Here is a 15,710-nt window from a genome sequence, read left to right on the forward strand (position 1 = left end):
ATAGATTATACTAATGAAATACAAGTAGATGTGCGTCACAGCATGCATAAATGATCATATAATCTACACACATCAGTAATCGAAGTTGATAAGCGGGTACAAGAAGCAGAATGTAGGCATAAGCTCGAATTCGAAGCTGAACAGAAAAAATTGAAAGTTGAGAAGCGGCTACTTGAAACTGAGCGGAAGCTGAAACTAAAAGCTGAGCATCAGGTAATTATAGCTGAATGGAAAGTTGAGAACCAGAAACACAAAGCTGAATGGAAACGTAAAATTGAAGTTAGGAAGCATGTTAAGATTATCTGCCTTGCGGTTGGAGTGGATGTACTGAGTTTTGTGCTATGAATGCACTATAGTGATTCTTTGCCCTAAGTTTTGTGCTACGGATGCGCTATAGGGGGTTTGGTTCTAGGGTTCTTCCCTTACCATGTAAAAATAAATGAACACTGTAAACATTCAAATTGATCTTTATTGTTTGTTTTTGCAAGTACTTCAATTTATCTAAACATTTTGGAGGCTCTGTGTAGTTGAGTTAAACATCGACAAGGCTACGAACAACTCTGATGAACCCTGAACCACCCGTCCGTTCCTCTGACGCCACTCAAGAGACAGTCCTAAGACCTAACCCTCATCTAACTATTTCGCGAAAGCTCATCGATGCAAAGATTGCCTGAAAATGTGGACAAAAGTTGGAGCTTCTCTCTCTAGAACCAGACCTGAGATTCTGACTGACTGAGAGCACAATCATTATAGGTGATATGATTTATTGAAGGGGCACTTCTTGAAGGAGGTTTAATTTTTGTATTATTGTTATTTCCATCTGAAGTCCTATATAAATCAACCCTACCGCCTCTATGAGTATTAGCCGCCACTCTAATGTATCCACTGATGGACAACAACGAAGGTTTTCTAGTATCAGACGCTCCACCGCCAACTTCGTCATCCGCCCCGCTGCCTTCCCTTTTTGAAGAAACGGTGGAAAAGCTGCAATACGATTCTGCAATGGTAAATGATTATCTTCCCAAATACTTGAGGAACTACCATGAACTGAAGCTAAAACTTTAAGCTAAAGAAACGGAACTCGAAGTTGAAAAGTAGATACGCAAAGATGAATAGGTAACTCAAGTTGAATGCATGGTTAAACTTGATAAGCAGTTGCTCGAAGGTAAGCAGATAATTGAAGCTAAATGAAATCTTAAACGGGAAGAAGACAAGCGGGCATGCGAAGCTAATAAGCAGGCAATCGAAGCAACAAGCGGGTACAAGAAGCTAAACGTAGGCATAAACTCGAACTCAAAGCTGAACAGAAAAAACTAAAAGCTAAGAAGCGGCTACTTGAAACTGAATGGAAGCTACAATTAAAAGTTGAGCATCAGATAATTATAGCTGAATGGAAAGTCGAGAACCAGAAATACAAAGCTAAATGGAAAAGTAAAATTGATGCTAGGAAGCAGGTTAAGATTATCTGCATTGCGGTTGGAGTGGTTGTATAGAGTTTTGCGCTAGGATTGCACTGTAGTGATTCTTCCCACTAAGTTTTGTGCTACGGATGCACTATAGAGGTTCTTCATCTAAGGTTCTTCCCTTACCATCTAAAAATAAATAAACTCTGTGAACATTCAGACTGATCTTTATTTTTTGTTTTTGCAAGTACTTCAATTTATCTGAACATTTTGGTGACTCTGTATAGCTAAGTTAAACGCCAGCGAGGCCACAAACACCTCCGATGAACCCTGAACCACCTATCCATTCCTCCCATGCTGCTCCAGAGACTGACATAAGACCTAACCCTCATCTCACCGTTTAGATGAAGCCTGCCAATGCAAAGATGGCCGAAAAATGTGGAGAGAAGTTGGAGCTTCTCTCTCTAGAACCAAACCAGAGATTCTGACTAACTAAGAGCCCAGTCATTATAAGTGATATTATTTATTGAAGGGGAATTTCTTGAAGGAGATTTAATTTTCGTATTATTGTTATTTCTGTATGAAGTCCTATATAAATCGACCTTACCGCCTCTGTGAGTAACAGCTGCCACTCTAACGAAGCCACCGATGGACAACAATGAAGGTTTTCCGATCTGAAACGAAGGTTTTTCGGTATCAGACGCTCCTCCGCCAGCTTCGCCGTCTGCCCCGCTGCCTTTCCTTTTTATAGAAATAGTGGAAAAGCTACAATACGAATCTGCAATGGAAAATGATTCTCTTCCCAAATACTTGAGGAACTACCAAGAACTAAAGCTAAAACTTCAAGCTAAAGAAGCGGAACTCGAAGCTGAAAAGCAGATACGCAAAGATGAGCAGGTAATTCAAGTTGAACGCATGGTTAAACTTGATAAGCAGGTGGCAAAGGTAAGCAGATAATAGAAGCTGAACGAAATCTTAAACGGGAAGTTGACGAGTGGGCACGCAAAGCTGACAAGCGGGCAATCAAAGTTGTCAAGCGGGTACAAGAAGCTGAACGGAAAAAATTGAAAGCTAAGAAGCGACTACTTGAAACTGAATGGAAGCTAAAATTGAAAGTTGAGCATCAGGTAATTGTAGCTGAATGGAAGCTGATGAATTGAGCATCAGAAACATGAAACTGACTGGAAACGTAAAATTGAGGGTAGGAAGCAGGTTAAGATTATCTGCATTGTGGTTGGAGTGGTTATACTGAGTTTGGCGCTAGGAATGCGCTATAATGATTCTTCCCACTTAGTTTTGTGCTACGGATGCGCTATAGGGGTTCTTCGTCTTGGGTTCTTCCCTTACCATCCAAAAATAAATGAACTCTGCGGACATTCAGACTGATCTTTATTTTTTTATTTTTGCAAGTACTTCAATTTATTTGAACATTTCGGTGACTCTGTGTAGCTGAGTTAAATGTCGGCGAGGCCACGAACACATCCGATGAACCCTGAGCCACCTATCCCTTCCTCCGACGTCGCTCTAGAGACTGGCCTAAGACCTAACCCTCATCTCACGGTTTAGCGGAAGCCCGCTGGTGCAAAGATGGCCGAAAAATGTGGAGAGAAGTTGGTGCTTCTCTCTCTAGAACTGGGCCAAAGATTCTGACTGACTGAGAGCCTAGTCATTATAGGTGATATTATTTATTAAATGGGCATTTCTTGAAGGAGGTTTAATTTTCGTATTATTGTTATTTTCATATGAGTCCCTATATAAATCGACCCTACCACCTCTATGAGTAGCAGCCGCCACTCTATCATAGCCATTGATGGACAACAACAAAGATTTTCCAATATCATACGCTCCGCCGCTAGCTTCGCCGTCCGCCCTGCCGCCTTCCCTTTTTGAAGAAATAGTGGAAAAGCTGCAATACGAATCTGCAAAGGTAAACGATTTTATTCCCGAATACTTCAGGAACTATCAAGAACTAAAGCTAAAACTTTAAGTTAAAGAAGCAGAACTCGAAGCTGAAAAGCAGATACTTAAAGAAGAGTAAGTAATTCAAGATGAACGCATGGTTAAACTTGATAAGTAGATGCTCGAATGTAGGCAGATAATAGAAGCTGAACGAAATCTTAAACGGGAAGCTGACAAGCGAGCACGTGAAGCTGACAAGCGGGCAATCGAAGCTGACAAGCGGGTATAAGAAGCTGAACATAGGCATAAACTCGAACTCGAAGCTGAACGGAAAAAACTGAATGTTGAGAAGCGACTACATGAAACTGAACGAAAGCTGCAACTAAAAGCTGAGCATCCGGTAATTGTAGCTGAACAGAAAGATGAGAACCAAAAACACGAAGTTGAATGAAAACGTAAAATTGAAACTAAGAAGCAGGTTAAGATTATCTACATTGCGGTTGGAGTGGATGTACTGAGTTTGGCACTAGGAATGTGTTGTAGTGATTCTTCCCACTATGTTTTGTGGTACGGATGTGTTATAGGTGTTCTTTGTATAGGGTTCTTCCCTTATCATCTAAAAATAAATGAACTCTGTAAACATTCATACTGATCTTTATTTTTTGTTTTTGTAAGTACTTCAATTTATCTGAACATTTCGACGACTCTATGTAGCTGAGTTAAAGGCCGGCGAGATCATGAACACCTCCGATGAAACCTGAACCACCTGTCCCTTCCTCTGACGCTGCTCCAGAGACTAGCCCAAGACCTAACCCTCATCTCACCGTTTAGCGGAGGCCCGCCGGTGCAAAGATGACCGGAAAATGTGGAGAGAAGTTAGAGCTACTCTCTCTAGAACCGGGACTGAGATTCTGACTTACTAAGAGCCTAGTCATTATAGGTGATATTATTTATTGAAGGGGCATTTCTTGAATGAGGTTTAATTTTTGTATTATTGTTATTTCCGTATGAAGCCCTATATAAATTGACGCTACCGCCTCTGTGAGTAGCAGTCGCCACTTTAACGTAGCCACCTATGGACAACAACGAAGCTTTTCCTGTATCAGATGCTCCACCGCCATCTTCATCGTCTGCCCCGCCACCTTCCCTTTTTGAAGAAACAGTGGAAAAGTTGCAATACAAATCTGCAATGGTAAATGATTTTCTTCCCAAATACTTGAGAAACTACCAAGAACTGAAGCTAAAACTTCAAGCTAAAGAAGCGGAACTAGAAGCAGAAAAGCAGGTATGCAAAGATGAGCAGGTAATTCAAGCTAAACGCATGGTCAAACTTGATAAGCAGGTGCTCGAAGGTAAGCGGATAATAGAAGTTGAACGAAATCTTAAACAGAAAGCTGACAAGCGGGCACGCGAAGCTGACAAGCAGGCAATTGAAGCTGACAAGCGAGTACAAGAAGCTTAACGTAGGCATAAACTCGAACTTGAATCTGAACGGAAAAAACTGAAAGTTGAGAAGCGACTACTTGAAACTGAACGGAAGCTGAAACTAAAAGTTGAGCATCAGATAATTGTAGCTGAACGGAAAGTTGAGAACCAGAAACATGAAGCTGAATGGAAACGTAAAATTGAAGCTAAGAAGCAGGTTAAGATTATTTGCATTGCGGTTGGAGGGGCTTTACTGAGTTTTGCGCTAGGAATGCGCTGTAGTGATTCTTCCCACTAAGTTTTGTGCTACAAATGCGCTATAGGGGTTCTTCGTCTAGGGTTCTGTCCTTACCATCTAAAAATAAATGAACTCTGTGAACATTCAGACTGATCTTTATTTTTTATTTTTGCAAGTACTTCGATTTATCTAAACATTTGGGCAACTCTTTGTAGCTAAGTTAAACGCCGGCAAGGCCACGAACACCTCCGATGAACCCTGAACCACTTGTCCCTTCCTCCGACGCTGCTCCCGAGACTAGCCTAAGACTTAACCCTCATCTCACCGTTTAACGGATGCCTGACGGTGCAAAGATGGCCGACAAATGTAGAGAGAAGTTGGAGCTTCTCTCTCTAGAACCGGACCTGAGATTTTGACTGACTGAGAGCCCAGTCATTATAGGTGATATTATTTATTAAAAGGGCATTTCTTGAAGGAGGTTTGATTTACTTATTATTGTTATTTCCGTATAAAGTCCTATATAAATCGACTCTACCGTCTCTGTGAGTAGCAGCTGTCATTCTAACATAGCTATCGATGGACAACAACGAAGTTTTTCAGGTATCAGAGGCTCCGCCGCCAGCTTCGCCGTCCGCCGAACCGCCTCCCCTTTTTGAAGAAGCAGCGGAAAAGCCACAATACGAATCTACAATGGTAAATGATTTTCTTCTCGAATACTTGAGGAACTACCAAGAACTGAAGCTAAAACTTCAAGCTAAAGAAGCGGAACTCGAAGCTGAAAAGCTGATACGTAAAGATGAGCAGGTAATTCAAGTTGAATGCATGGTTAAACTTGATAAGCAGGTGCTCGAAGGTAAGCTGCTAATGGAAGTTGAACGAAATCTTAAACAGGAAGCTGACAAGAGGGCACACGAAGCTGACAAGCGGGTAATCAAAGCTGACAAGCGGGTACAAGATGTTGAACGTAGGCATAAACTTGAACTCGAAGTTGAACGGAAAAAACTGAAAGCTGAGAAGCAGTTACTTGAAACTAAACGGAAGCTGAAACCAAAAGTTAAGGATCAGGTAATTGTAGCTGAACGGAAAGTTGAGAACCAAAAACACGAAGTTGAATGGAAACGTAAAATTGAAGCTAAGATCTAGGTTAAGATTATCTGCATTCTGGTTGGAGTGGTTGTACTGAGTTTTGCGCTAGGAATGCGTTGTAGTGATTCTTCCTACTAAGTTTTGTGCTACGGATGCGCTATAAGGGTTCTTCGTCTAGGGTTCTTCCCTTACCATATAAAATTAAATGAACTCTGTGAACATTCAAATTGATATTTATTTTTATTTTTTTTTGCAAGTACTTCAATTTATTTGAACATTTCGTCTAGGCAATGGATTTTAGTTTCTTTGATTCTCTCATGTTTGGTTTGTGTAACTTATTTTCTCTAATGCAGTGTCCTTGTGTTTCAAATTCTTTTTACCGCTGATCAATTAGAAAATCTCTCTCCAAGGGGTTTGTCTCGTTAATGCAGATTGGTGGAAAAAAAGCAGTGGCTTGAAGAAGTATATGTCGCTTGTTTATTTGGGATTTTATTTTGACTCATTCTCTTCCTATCTTCCATTCTAGAATGTTTAAATTGCTCTTTCTGTGAATTTTCTGCCACATCTTATTTGTTTTACAGTCTCCATACAGGATGAGAAGTAATTGCCTTTTGTTTCCTAAAATCTGACAATGTAAGAGAGTATTCAGAATAATCTGGAGGATATATTTTATATAATTAATATAGTTTTCTGATTTAAGATCTTCCATGAAAACAGGAATCTGTTTGTACAAGAGACTTGAGATAAATGTTCAAAAATAATATTAACGAGTTCCTTCTTATTTAGCTTATTTCAAAGGCATTGGTTTCGTAATAGCTTGCTATGGTGTAACTAATGTTTCATTCCAAATATGAATCTATCTAGCAAATTGTTGCTCATTCATTACCTGACTTCGATGTTTAAATAACCTTTCAGGTATCTCTTTCAGTCATCCTTACTGCTGTAGGAGTCATCATTGCAGCATAGGAGACTTCTCCTTTGATTTCTATGGATATACCATGGCACTCACTTCTGTTTTCTTCACCTGTTCGTCGGAAGGTTTATTAAAAGAGTAAAACTGTGAGTTGGTCATGATTGTAGACTATTGTGGCAAAAAAGTGTACACGTTCGTCTCCAGTGTCATCGTCAATTCGTTTCAGGGCCAACACAGAGGAGGTAAATCACGGACGGCTATTAGCCTTTGGAATAGTGACTAGCACATAAAGGAGGTATTTACCTCGGCTTTGCTGAGATTCGAACCTCATACCTCATTGTGGCAACACCTCGTGCGCTAGCCACTAGACTCATCCAAGGGGACGTCATGATTGTAGACTATGTGGCAAAAAGGCGATTCGCTCGCCCCCAGCGCCCCCGTCAACCCGTCCCTAGGTCAACATGGAGGAGGTAAATCACGGGTGGCTACTAGCCATTAGTGCAAATGGCCAAGACATGGGAAAAGTTATGCTCGGTCACGTCGAGTTTCGACCCCAAGACCTCATGTGATAACACCCCATGTCTTAATCATCGCACCGCTCCGAGGGGACTGTCATGATTGTAGACTATTGCAGCAAAAGGCGAAACCCTCGCCCCTAGGGCCCCCACCGACCGGACCCACGGTCATTGTGAGGGAGGTAAATCGCAGCACCCGAGCTAACATGGGACGGACCGGGTGGGATACAGGGATAGGAGATTTATTCCCCCGTTGCCACTGAGTTTCGATCCGGTGACCTCATTATAGTAATTTCCGTCCCATGCCATCTCAGATGACCCATGGGGTCATCATGATTGTAGACTATGTAGCTAGTGCTGGTGGATAAATCTGGTATAGAAGAGGGGCTTACTTCAATTGAAATAATGTTCTATGAGGCATTGATATCTCTACCGTTTCTGCCTTTTCTTACATAGCAAACAGGAGTATTTCCGCACTCTATTTCCATACGATACGAAAAGGTCAGAAATAATCTGAGTGCATGATTTGAAATTATGTTTAGCTTGAGGTATTTTTTGTAAATAAACACCCAAAGTTTTACTATATCATGGAAAGCATCATTTGTATCTGTTATTCACAATGGTTTAAATCTCAGTACTATGGTGATATCATTTATTGTGCTGACTATCTATAGGTTGTTTCTTTTCTATTATTCCCTTCTAGAACAATTATATATTATGTAGAACATTGAAGGAATAGTTTGTCTTCATTGTGTATAGTTCAAGTGAATTGAGACCTTTGTTCCTTAGTTGTTCATCAGCTTTCTTGGTCTGGTCTTGGCGAAGGATGATACAATTACCTGATTTTTTGTATCAACTATTCTTATCACCTCTTTCAAACTTTCTTGCTTATAATCATTAAGTAATTCCGTGAGACTAGGCCGGGCCAGTCACCTTGGACTAGTTGGATTTATCATTAATTTAAATAATTTGATGTTAGCTTAACATGGTAGGCATATTCTTTTACCTTGCAATTCTTATTCTGTCATTGATAATGGGCATCGTCCTGAAATTTCACGATGTTCTGTACTATTGTGAACTCTGCTATAACGACCACAATCGTAGGAGTTTTCAAGGGTGTTGGGTCAACAGTGCGTATCGAGTATCGACTGACTCATCCTGAATTCTACTCGAAAGAATTATTCACTTACTTCGGTTTTTTGGAAGAACTTTTGCATGTTTGCTTCCAGACCTTTGGGTTCATCTTGTTGGGTGGCGTCCAACTACATGCTTTAAATGTGACTGATTTGGTGATCAACGCCGCTGGTGGCCTGTGGTATTTATATGCTAAGTATCAGCAAAAGAGAGAATTCCGCGCAAGGCTCTATTCAAGGAAGAGCTAGAAAAAAAAACAATGTTTGAAGAATTAGAAGACAATAGTGTACATCATGATTTCTATAATAGTTTCATTTAATGCTTTCTTTTATGAAAAACATTTCGCCCATAAAGAAGTTTCCAACAGAAGAATCAAATACACCTGTGCAATTCTAGAAATCAAGTTTTCTTCAATCTCTTTGCCTTCCAGAATTCTGATCCCAAGATTCTGTCTTTGTCGAGGAGTCCAGCTTCTCAATGGCCTCGCTGACTTTCCTCAACTCAAATGGCTCCCAAAGACGATTCTTCCCCTTCTGTCTCTTGTACCGTTGCCAAGCTGCCTGAATGAAGCAAGCAGCCCATGTTCTCCAGTGATGTGAATAGAACCGCAGAGCGTCCTGCATCCTTTTGCTATGGAGCACACGAAACTGTTTTGCCACGAGCTTGAGGTCTTCTGCATGCAGCGCAAAGGCCTCTACTTCGACGAGTGCTCTCACACTTCTGGTGGAGGCAGGGAAGTTGCCTGTGGACTTCGAAAGGAGAGCCCATTCCACCAGCTCCTCGCCACAGAAATCACCTGGTCTCAGGGTTATGGAGTTGAAGAAGTCTGCTCGACCTCCATCCGTTGTAGAGCTATCCAAACTCCCACGAATGATGAAAAGCATCTCCGTTACAGGATCACCCTCGTGAACAATGTATGTCCCTTTGGTGCATAAAGAAGAAACAAGATGCCTACATATGGCATCAAGAAGTTGATCATCCATCTGCGAGAAGAGTGGCACCTGCAGGGAGATTTGTAATGAGAAGTATCCTTGATCATCAAAATACTGCCATCGAGTCAGAAAGTAAATCATAATTCAACTTTCAGATCATGATAGTGCAGAAGTTTACCCGCCTAACAAGATCCCAACATAAATGACGGTGAATGTCACGATGAAGGTGTGCAGGCAAAACACAGAGTATAGATTTTTCATCCACTCCCTGAGTTGCCATCCAATTGTATTGAATGAATTCCCTGACTCTTTCACACAAAACATGAGGAAGTTGACGATGTCTCATCCAGTTTTCAGCATCTCTTCTCTTTAGCCTCCACTCTTCAACCCTTAAATTGGTAGATTGCAGGTAGGTCTGAAGCACAAGAAAGGAACAAAATAAGACACCTTATAAGATTTGTAGGAAAGTGCTCTAACCTCTATGCTTTCTAAAAGATACTACGAAACTCTGATATTCTACATCTTTATTGCCACTGATGCACCAATATTTATCTTCATATGCCTCTCCCTGAACATTGTCATTAGTTATCTTGATTCTAGTTGCAAAGGTTCACCTCATGTGTGTTTGAATAAGTCTTAACTATATGATCTTTAATGCAAACAAAGAAACTAGGAATGAACATGTTTGAGTAATAATACCTGTATGTTACCTATCAGATGCGCGAACAACACAAGACCAACCATGATGGTAAGTATAGAAAACAATGTTTCTCCAACGAACATACTTGTATCCAAATTCTGGCCATATGAGCTGGGAGACAAAGAATGAAAGAAAACAAAACAATCACAAAATTTGTACACTGAGTAATGTAATGACAAAAGCTGAGATGAAAATTTATTAATTTACTTCCGTATCAACCAAGAAGCACAAGCTGTTCATAGGCCTAAAACTATATGACGTTGCCCAAAACAAAAACTTCTCTCAGAAAAATTTAGCCTACCAATGATATAATAAAGCTTGGATACTTCTTCCCTTATTTGTGTTTCGAGTTAAGAATCAAGAAAATGGCAAAGGGGAGGAAAATTCTTATCATGAGCCAAAGATACACATGAACATGTAAACCATGTTTGTTTTCATGTGGAACATATAGAACATACCTTAGATTTTGGAATCCCCACCAAAGGCAATAAAAGTACTTGTTGCTGAAATGTGTGCCAAAAATGTCATTTGTCAATGCAATTTTAAATATTCCATAGTTGAAAATACTACCATCTGGATCACAACTTTGGAAAACATTTGTGACAGTAGACCATCTTAGACGATCTGGTTGACTGAACTGATCGCAATAGAAAAAAGTAGGATGACACAATGTTCCATTCATGCCATCTTCTAGTTTGCATTGTGATCTCCAGCATGTGATCACGCGATCAAGGGAAAGAAGATACCAAGAAGCTCCTATAACCTGCAATGGAATTGAATCCCTTTGTGAATTTATTATCCCCCAGAAAAGAATGACAGTTATAGAAGTAGAGCATTATCCTAAGTCCAAGTTTCTTAAGATAATTCATAACAAATAAAGAAAGACAGTGAAGTTACTTACATGGCTGGCAATCAAGCAAAGCAGAAGATTGTAAGCAGCTCCAACCCAAGCAGTCTTTGCAAATACCTCACTAGTTACAATGATTTGATGACTCAAAGAAAACACAAGATATAGTCTTGCTATATACTGTGCTAGAACAATAACGGCAAATGCATTGTGCTTATTTTCAGCACTTAAGCTCTTGATTGCTGGTACAATCAACCAGCTAAAAATCTGGACAAAAGACAACATGTCAACCAACTCTAAAGCTCTCTAAAGAAAAATATAGACTCACAGCTCAAAGTTATAGAAATATTTGAAAGAAATCATACTTCCAAAGAAGAGAAATAACAAGGTAAAATTTTCGTTTCTCAAGTTATAATACTAATAGATCAGTTGAGCTACTCAAACACTGAATATTAGGTAACTGCTCAAGAGTTTCCATTCAGTATATATAATATGGGCCAGTTATTTATTGATCATCCACTTCATTTTTGCTATCAAATTGCATGCACTTCGGAATTGATAAGCCAACTCTATGCATGTCCAATGAATATGCTCAATGATATCCCTGATGTTTCCTTCTTAGGTATATGATTAATATCAGTACAGTGACTAAGGGATAATTCTTGTGATTTAACAGCGACAATTCTTGTGATTTAACAGCGACAATACTGAAAGGAAAGTGGAATACCTGAGGTATTGGAAGGGCGACTGCAACATCTAGAGCAAAGTCTGATTTCAAATACCTTTTTGCTATCTTCTTGCCATCCATCACAAGTTCACCCCGTCCAAAAACTCTTGAGCTTGGAGCAACATATGCAGTCCTATACTTTACTGCTATGTTCAGCGTGTAGAATAGGTCGGCAAGAGTTCGCAAGAAGGTAATGGAAACTATCAAATCGTTGTCTATCTTAATGCACATGGTATTGCTCTTCTCAACCACACGCAAATAAAAGTGCAGAGGATCAATAAACAGCACCATCAGGCATGAGGTGAGGAAAACACAATTCCATATTGATACGATGCCACTTTGCGGATCCAGTATCCACTTCCTCCGAGGATCAAGGTCCTCAGCAAAAACTTCAGAACCCAGAGGGCTGTAAGCATCAATTTTATTGGTTATCAATGCAGATTTTGAGACAAGTTGCACGGATTTGGTTGCTTTCTCCTTCCGATGGTGATAGAACCTAAAAAACGAACAGAGTGAGGGAAGCGTAAACCCAGCAAAGTGTAAATTACAAGAAGGAAGGAAGGAAATTGAACAAAAAGAACCTCTTTTCTAGGTTTGGCTGCTGTAACATCTCGAGTAACCAAACCTTCTCAAAAATTAAAACTACCTCTAATACCAGTTATTACGGTTTCGAACTCACCTCAGGCCTCCTTCCTTCACAGGCTCCATCTCGTCATCCGCTCTTCTCGGCTCGGGCTAGGCTTTATCCCTGATCTGGCGACGGCGGTGGCTCAAGTGAAGTACAGATGCAACTCCCAACGACGTTCCTACCTACACGTAACTCCAGTAGAAAGCAATTGAGCGAAAGAAGGAGAATAGAACCCAGAGTGATTCTTTTTAATCTGGAAAAGAAAAAGGTGGCACTTTTGTCAAGCGGGCATCGGATTCGCAAAGAGAAACGAGGAAAATGCGGGAGTAGAAGATTTTCCCATCGAAGGCGGGTACGGGTAAGAAAGAAGAACATCCTTCTTCGTCCCTTCGACTGCGGACGCAGAAGAACTACGAGGACAAGGAAAAAGCGGAGACGGCACCAAAGAAGTTCAGCAGACATTAGAGACTGATGACAGGGGACATCAGCGGGAAGATACGAGGCTTCAAAACAGAACCGGCCCGGCCCACATCATATTTTCATTAGTTCTATAATTAATTAGTTGAATAAAACAAAATCCTTTTTTCCATAAGAAATCCTTAATCTCAATCTATATCCCTTATTAATGGTCGCTGCGCTTCATAATTCTTTCACTGTTGCTCCTATCGTTGTTCATGTGTGGATTGACACCACACTAGTTGAGATCCGCAGGATGCAGCACCTGTTGGACTGCTGCTCCACCTGTTGGACTGCTGCTCCACGTCAAACTGCAGCTGTGTGATCTCGAGGCAAATTACATAACAAATCTTTTGTTCAGGAAGCATCAAAAGATCACCTGACGACTGAAGATGTCTTGCGTCCTAGGGTTCGCACCTTGTGATGTATAACCTCCGAAACCACAGTGTAGGTAGGTAGGTAGGTCCTTAAGGTGTTTGATAAAATGAAAACTGGACGTAGTATGATAGTTATCTGCATCGTCCATCAATGTATTAAAGTAGAATTATAGCTGTCTTGACTGAGAAAGAAGAGATGCAATGCATTATGCATATGGCAAGACTTATTAAACTATGCTGTAACAGATTGACTTTTTGATGAATAATTGGACCTGGAGGCGCAATGGTAAGCACCAGACCAAAAACCACATGAGTTGTTCAGATATTGAACTATCTGAGAGTTGCTGATCCTTTTCAGAAAAGATCATTGAGATAGTTCAATGGAATTATATACACGAATTTGGCACAACACTGATGAATAACACTACAAAAAAAATAGACATCAGTGGTTTGTAAAGACCTATACCAGCAGTTTACGACAGCTGCTAAACTTATTGCACTGGTTACCCAACTGTTGCAGGTGTTGGCGGTACTAAAGACAACCGAAGTGGTAAAACAAACTAGTGGTTTAAGCCTTGAAGTCGCTTCTGATACATACTAATAGCAGCGGTTCTGAATCGATTCAGATGTAAACGTATAGAAGCGATCATGACCGCTTCTATAGATCAATATGACTCGGCTTAAGGTGGACTTTTAGGAGAGGTGAGTAACCGATTCGGAAGGTTAACTTGTAGAAACGATTACAACCAATCCTATAAGTTACTATGCAATTAAAAAAATGACTTTTAGAAGTGGTACAAAACCGATACAAAAGGATGATTTATTAGAGGTAGTTGTAGACCGATTTAGAAAATGGACTTTTAGAAGTAGCTGTAACCGATCATATAAGTTGCTTATACAATGGTGACACTATCTATAGGCACAGTTATAAACCGCTGCTAATTATATGGATTTACCAATTTTAAAAATGCTCCTATATCATATTGTACCTATATATTTACAAACTAAATGTCCAATTTAAATCAATTGACAATATCCATATTTCACTTCTCAAATTTAATTTATATTCATAACACATAATAGTATTATCGAATCAACAAGTCATATTCATATTTAAGTTCAAATATTCATCACTCATTTAACACCACATTATACCACTAATACAATCCTTTCTTTAATCTCTAAAATATATATACAAACTTCAATAACAAGTTTTCTCCATAAAAAAAACATCAAATGACATTTGCTCCAAGCGACAAAAGGTATTTGCTCCAAACGATAAAAAGTATTTGCTCCAACCTTCAATACTAACTTTCAAAGAATGGAAAGACAAAGAATGAAAAAAAAAAAACATAAAAGACTAAGCAAACAAAATTAAAATTCTAGTTTAAGATTCATATACAAGCATGCTGAGCTTCGAAGAGAATTCTGTTGGCATAAAGTGGTCAGCTTCTCAGACTACTGTTGGTCAGCTTCTCAGACTTAAAGTTCAAATTAGAATTCTATTATCTTTGCATTGTTGGTCAGCTTCTCCGACTTCTGTTGGTATAAAGTGGGTTTGGTTGATAGGAACAACTATTTCATTCACCATGGATTCTTTTAAATAAGCATTATTATATTATATTTGTTGTGAAAATGAACTCGGAATGACACAAGTTCTCAAGGAATAACTATTACAAATTACTAATTACTTTCAACTCGTTTACAAACCACTAAACTAATTAATTTAAATCAATAGGATTATTGAAATGTAAGTTTTAGAGGAACAAGCGTAGAAGAATAGTATAAAAAAACTCATATGACTAGGATTATGAATTAATTTATTTTAAACTTCAATTTAAAAAATAGAAAATCAAAAATACTCTAATAAAAATATTTGTAATTAAAATACCAACCTCTCTAGTTATTATCTGATTCTATTGATGGGAGGATCTACACTTATATTCTTCCACAGTTGATTGAACTTGTTGTTTCATAATATTTGCAAACATAGCTGCCATCTATAAAAATAAATAAATTTGCTATTATGTACTTAACTATACAACTAATTTTAGACAATTATTTTTTTAGTGAGAAATATTCTTACTTGTGCCGGTAATAATTCGGGTCCATGAGATCCCCCAACACTTTCCGACATCATACTTAGTATTACTCGTGCAAAATTTTAGAATTGATCATTTTCTTGCATTTGTTTTTTCATCTGCTCTATTTTCGTTTGTCGTTTTGCTACTCGCAACTTCATATCTTTAATTTTCTCTCTCATTTCCTTAAATTTGTCTATCAAATCTGAATTAGAGTGATAATCTTGTCAATACATTGAGTTGCGTTTACATTGCTCTGGGAATACTTGGTTAGGCAGCGCACCAGCTCCTAAACATCGCACTCGACCAGAATGCTGGGGTCTAAAAACCTCACTATATAAAGAATATA

General features: G+C 39.2%; 1 protein-coding gene and 1 pseudogene across 1 annotated transcript; one reads left to right on the forward strand and one right to left on the reverse strand.

Moving 5' to 3' along the window:
• The first annotated feature begins 5,541 nt into the window (after positions 1–5,541).
• Positions 5,542–8,861, forward strand: LOC121979988 (annotated as a pseudogene).
• A 39-nt stretch (positions 8,862–8,900) lies between these two features.
• LOC121981661 (cyclic nucleotide-gated ion channel 17-like) lies at positions 8,901–12,907 on the reverse strand. The gene is made up of 8 exons (XM_042534281.1): positions 12,723–12,907; positions 12,499–12,629; positions 11,820–12,315; positions 11,147–11,359; positions 10,704–11,008; positions 10,245–10,356; positions 9,724–9,960; positions 8,901–9,614 (listed from the first exon to the last, which is right to left on the reverse strand). The coding sequence occupies exons 2-8, from the start codon at positions 12,525–12,527 to the stop codon at positions 9,024–9,026; spliced, it is 1,983 nt and encodes a 660-aa protein (XP_042390215.1). The 5' UTR covers positions 12,528–12,629; positions 12,723–12,907; the 3' UTR covers positions 8,901–9,023.
• Positions 12,908–15,710: the final 2,803 nt, after the last annotated feature.

This window comes from Zingiber officinale, chromosome 5A (assembly GCF_018446385.1).
Source record: "Zingiber officinale cultivar Zhangliang chromosome 5A, Zo_v1.1, whole genome shotgun sequence".
NCBI lineage: Eukaryota > Viridiplantae > Streptophyta > Magnoliopsida > Zingiberales > Zingiberaceae > Zingiber > Zingiber officinale.

Excerpts from the sequence above, each read along its gene's own strand:
- LOC121981661 (XM_042534281.1), bottom strand. The coding sequence starts at position 12,527 with ATGGAGCCTGTGAAGGAAGGAGGCCTGAG. Across the intron at positions 11,360-11,819 it reads TCGCCCTTCCAATACCTCAG|ATTTTTAGCTGGTTGATTGT; the intron begins GTATTCCACTTT and ends TCTTTTGTCCAG. Across the intron at positions 11,009-11,146 it reads TTTGCTTGATTGCCAGCCAT|GTTATAGGAGCTTCTTGGTA; the intron begins GTAAGTAACTTC and ends ATTCCATTGCAG.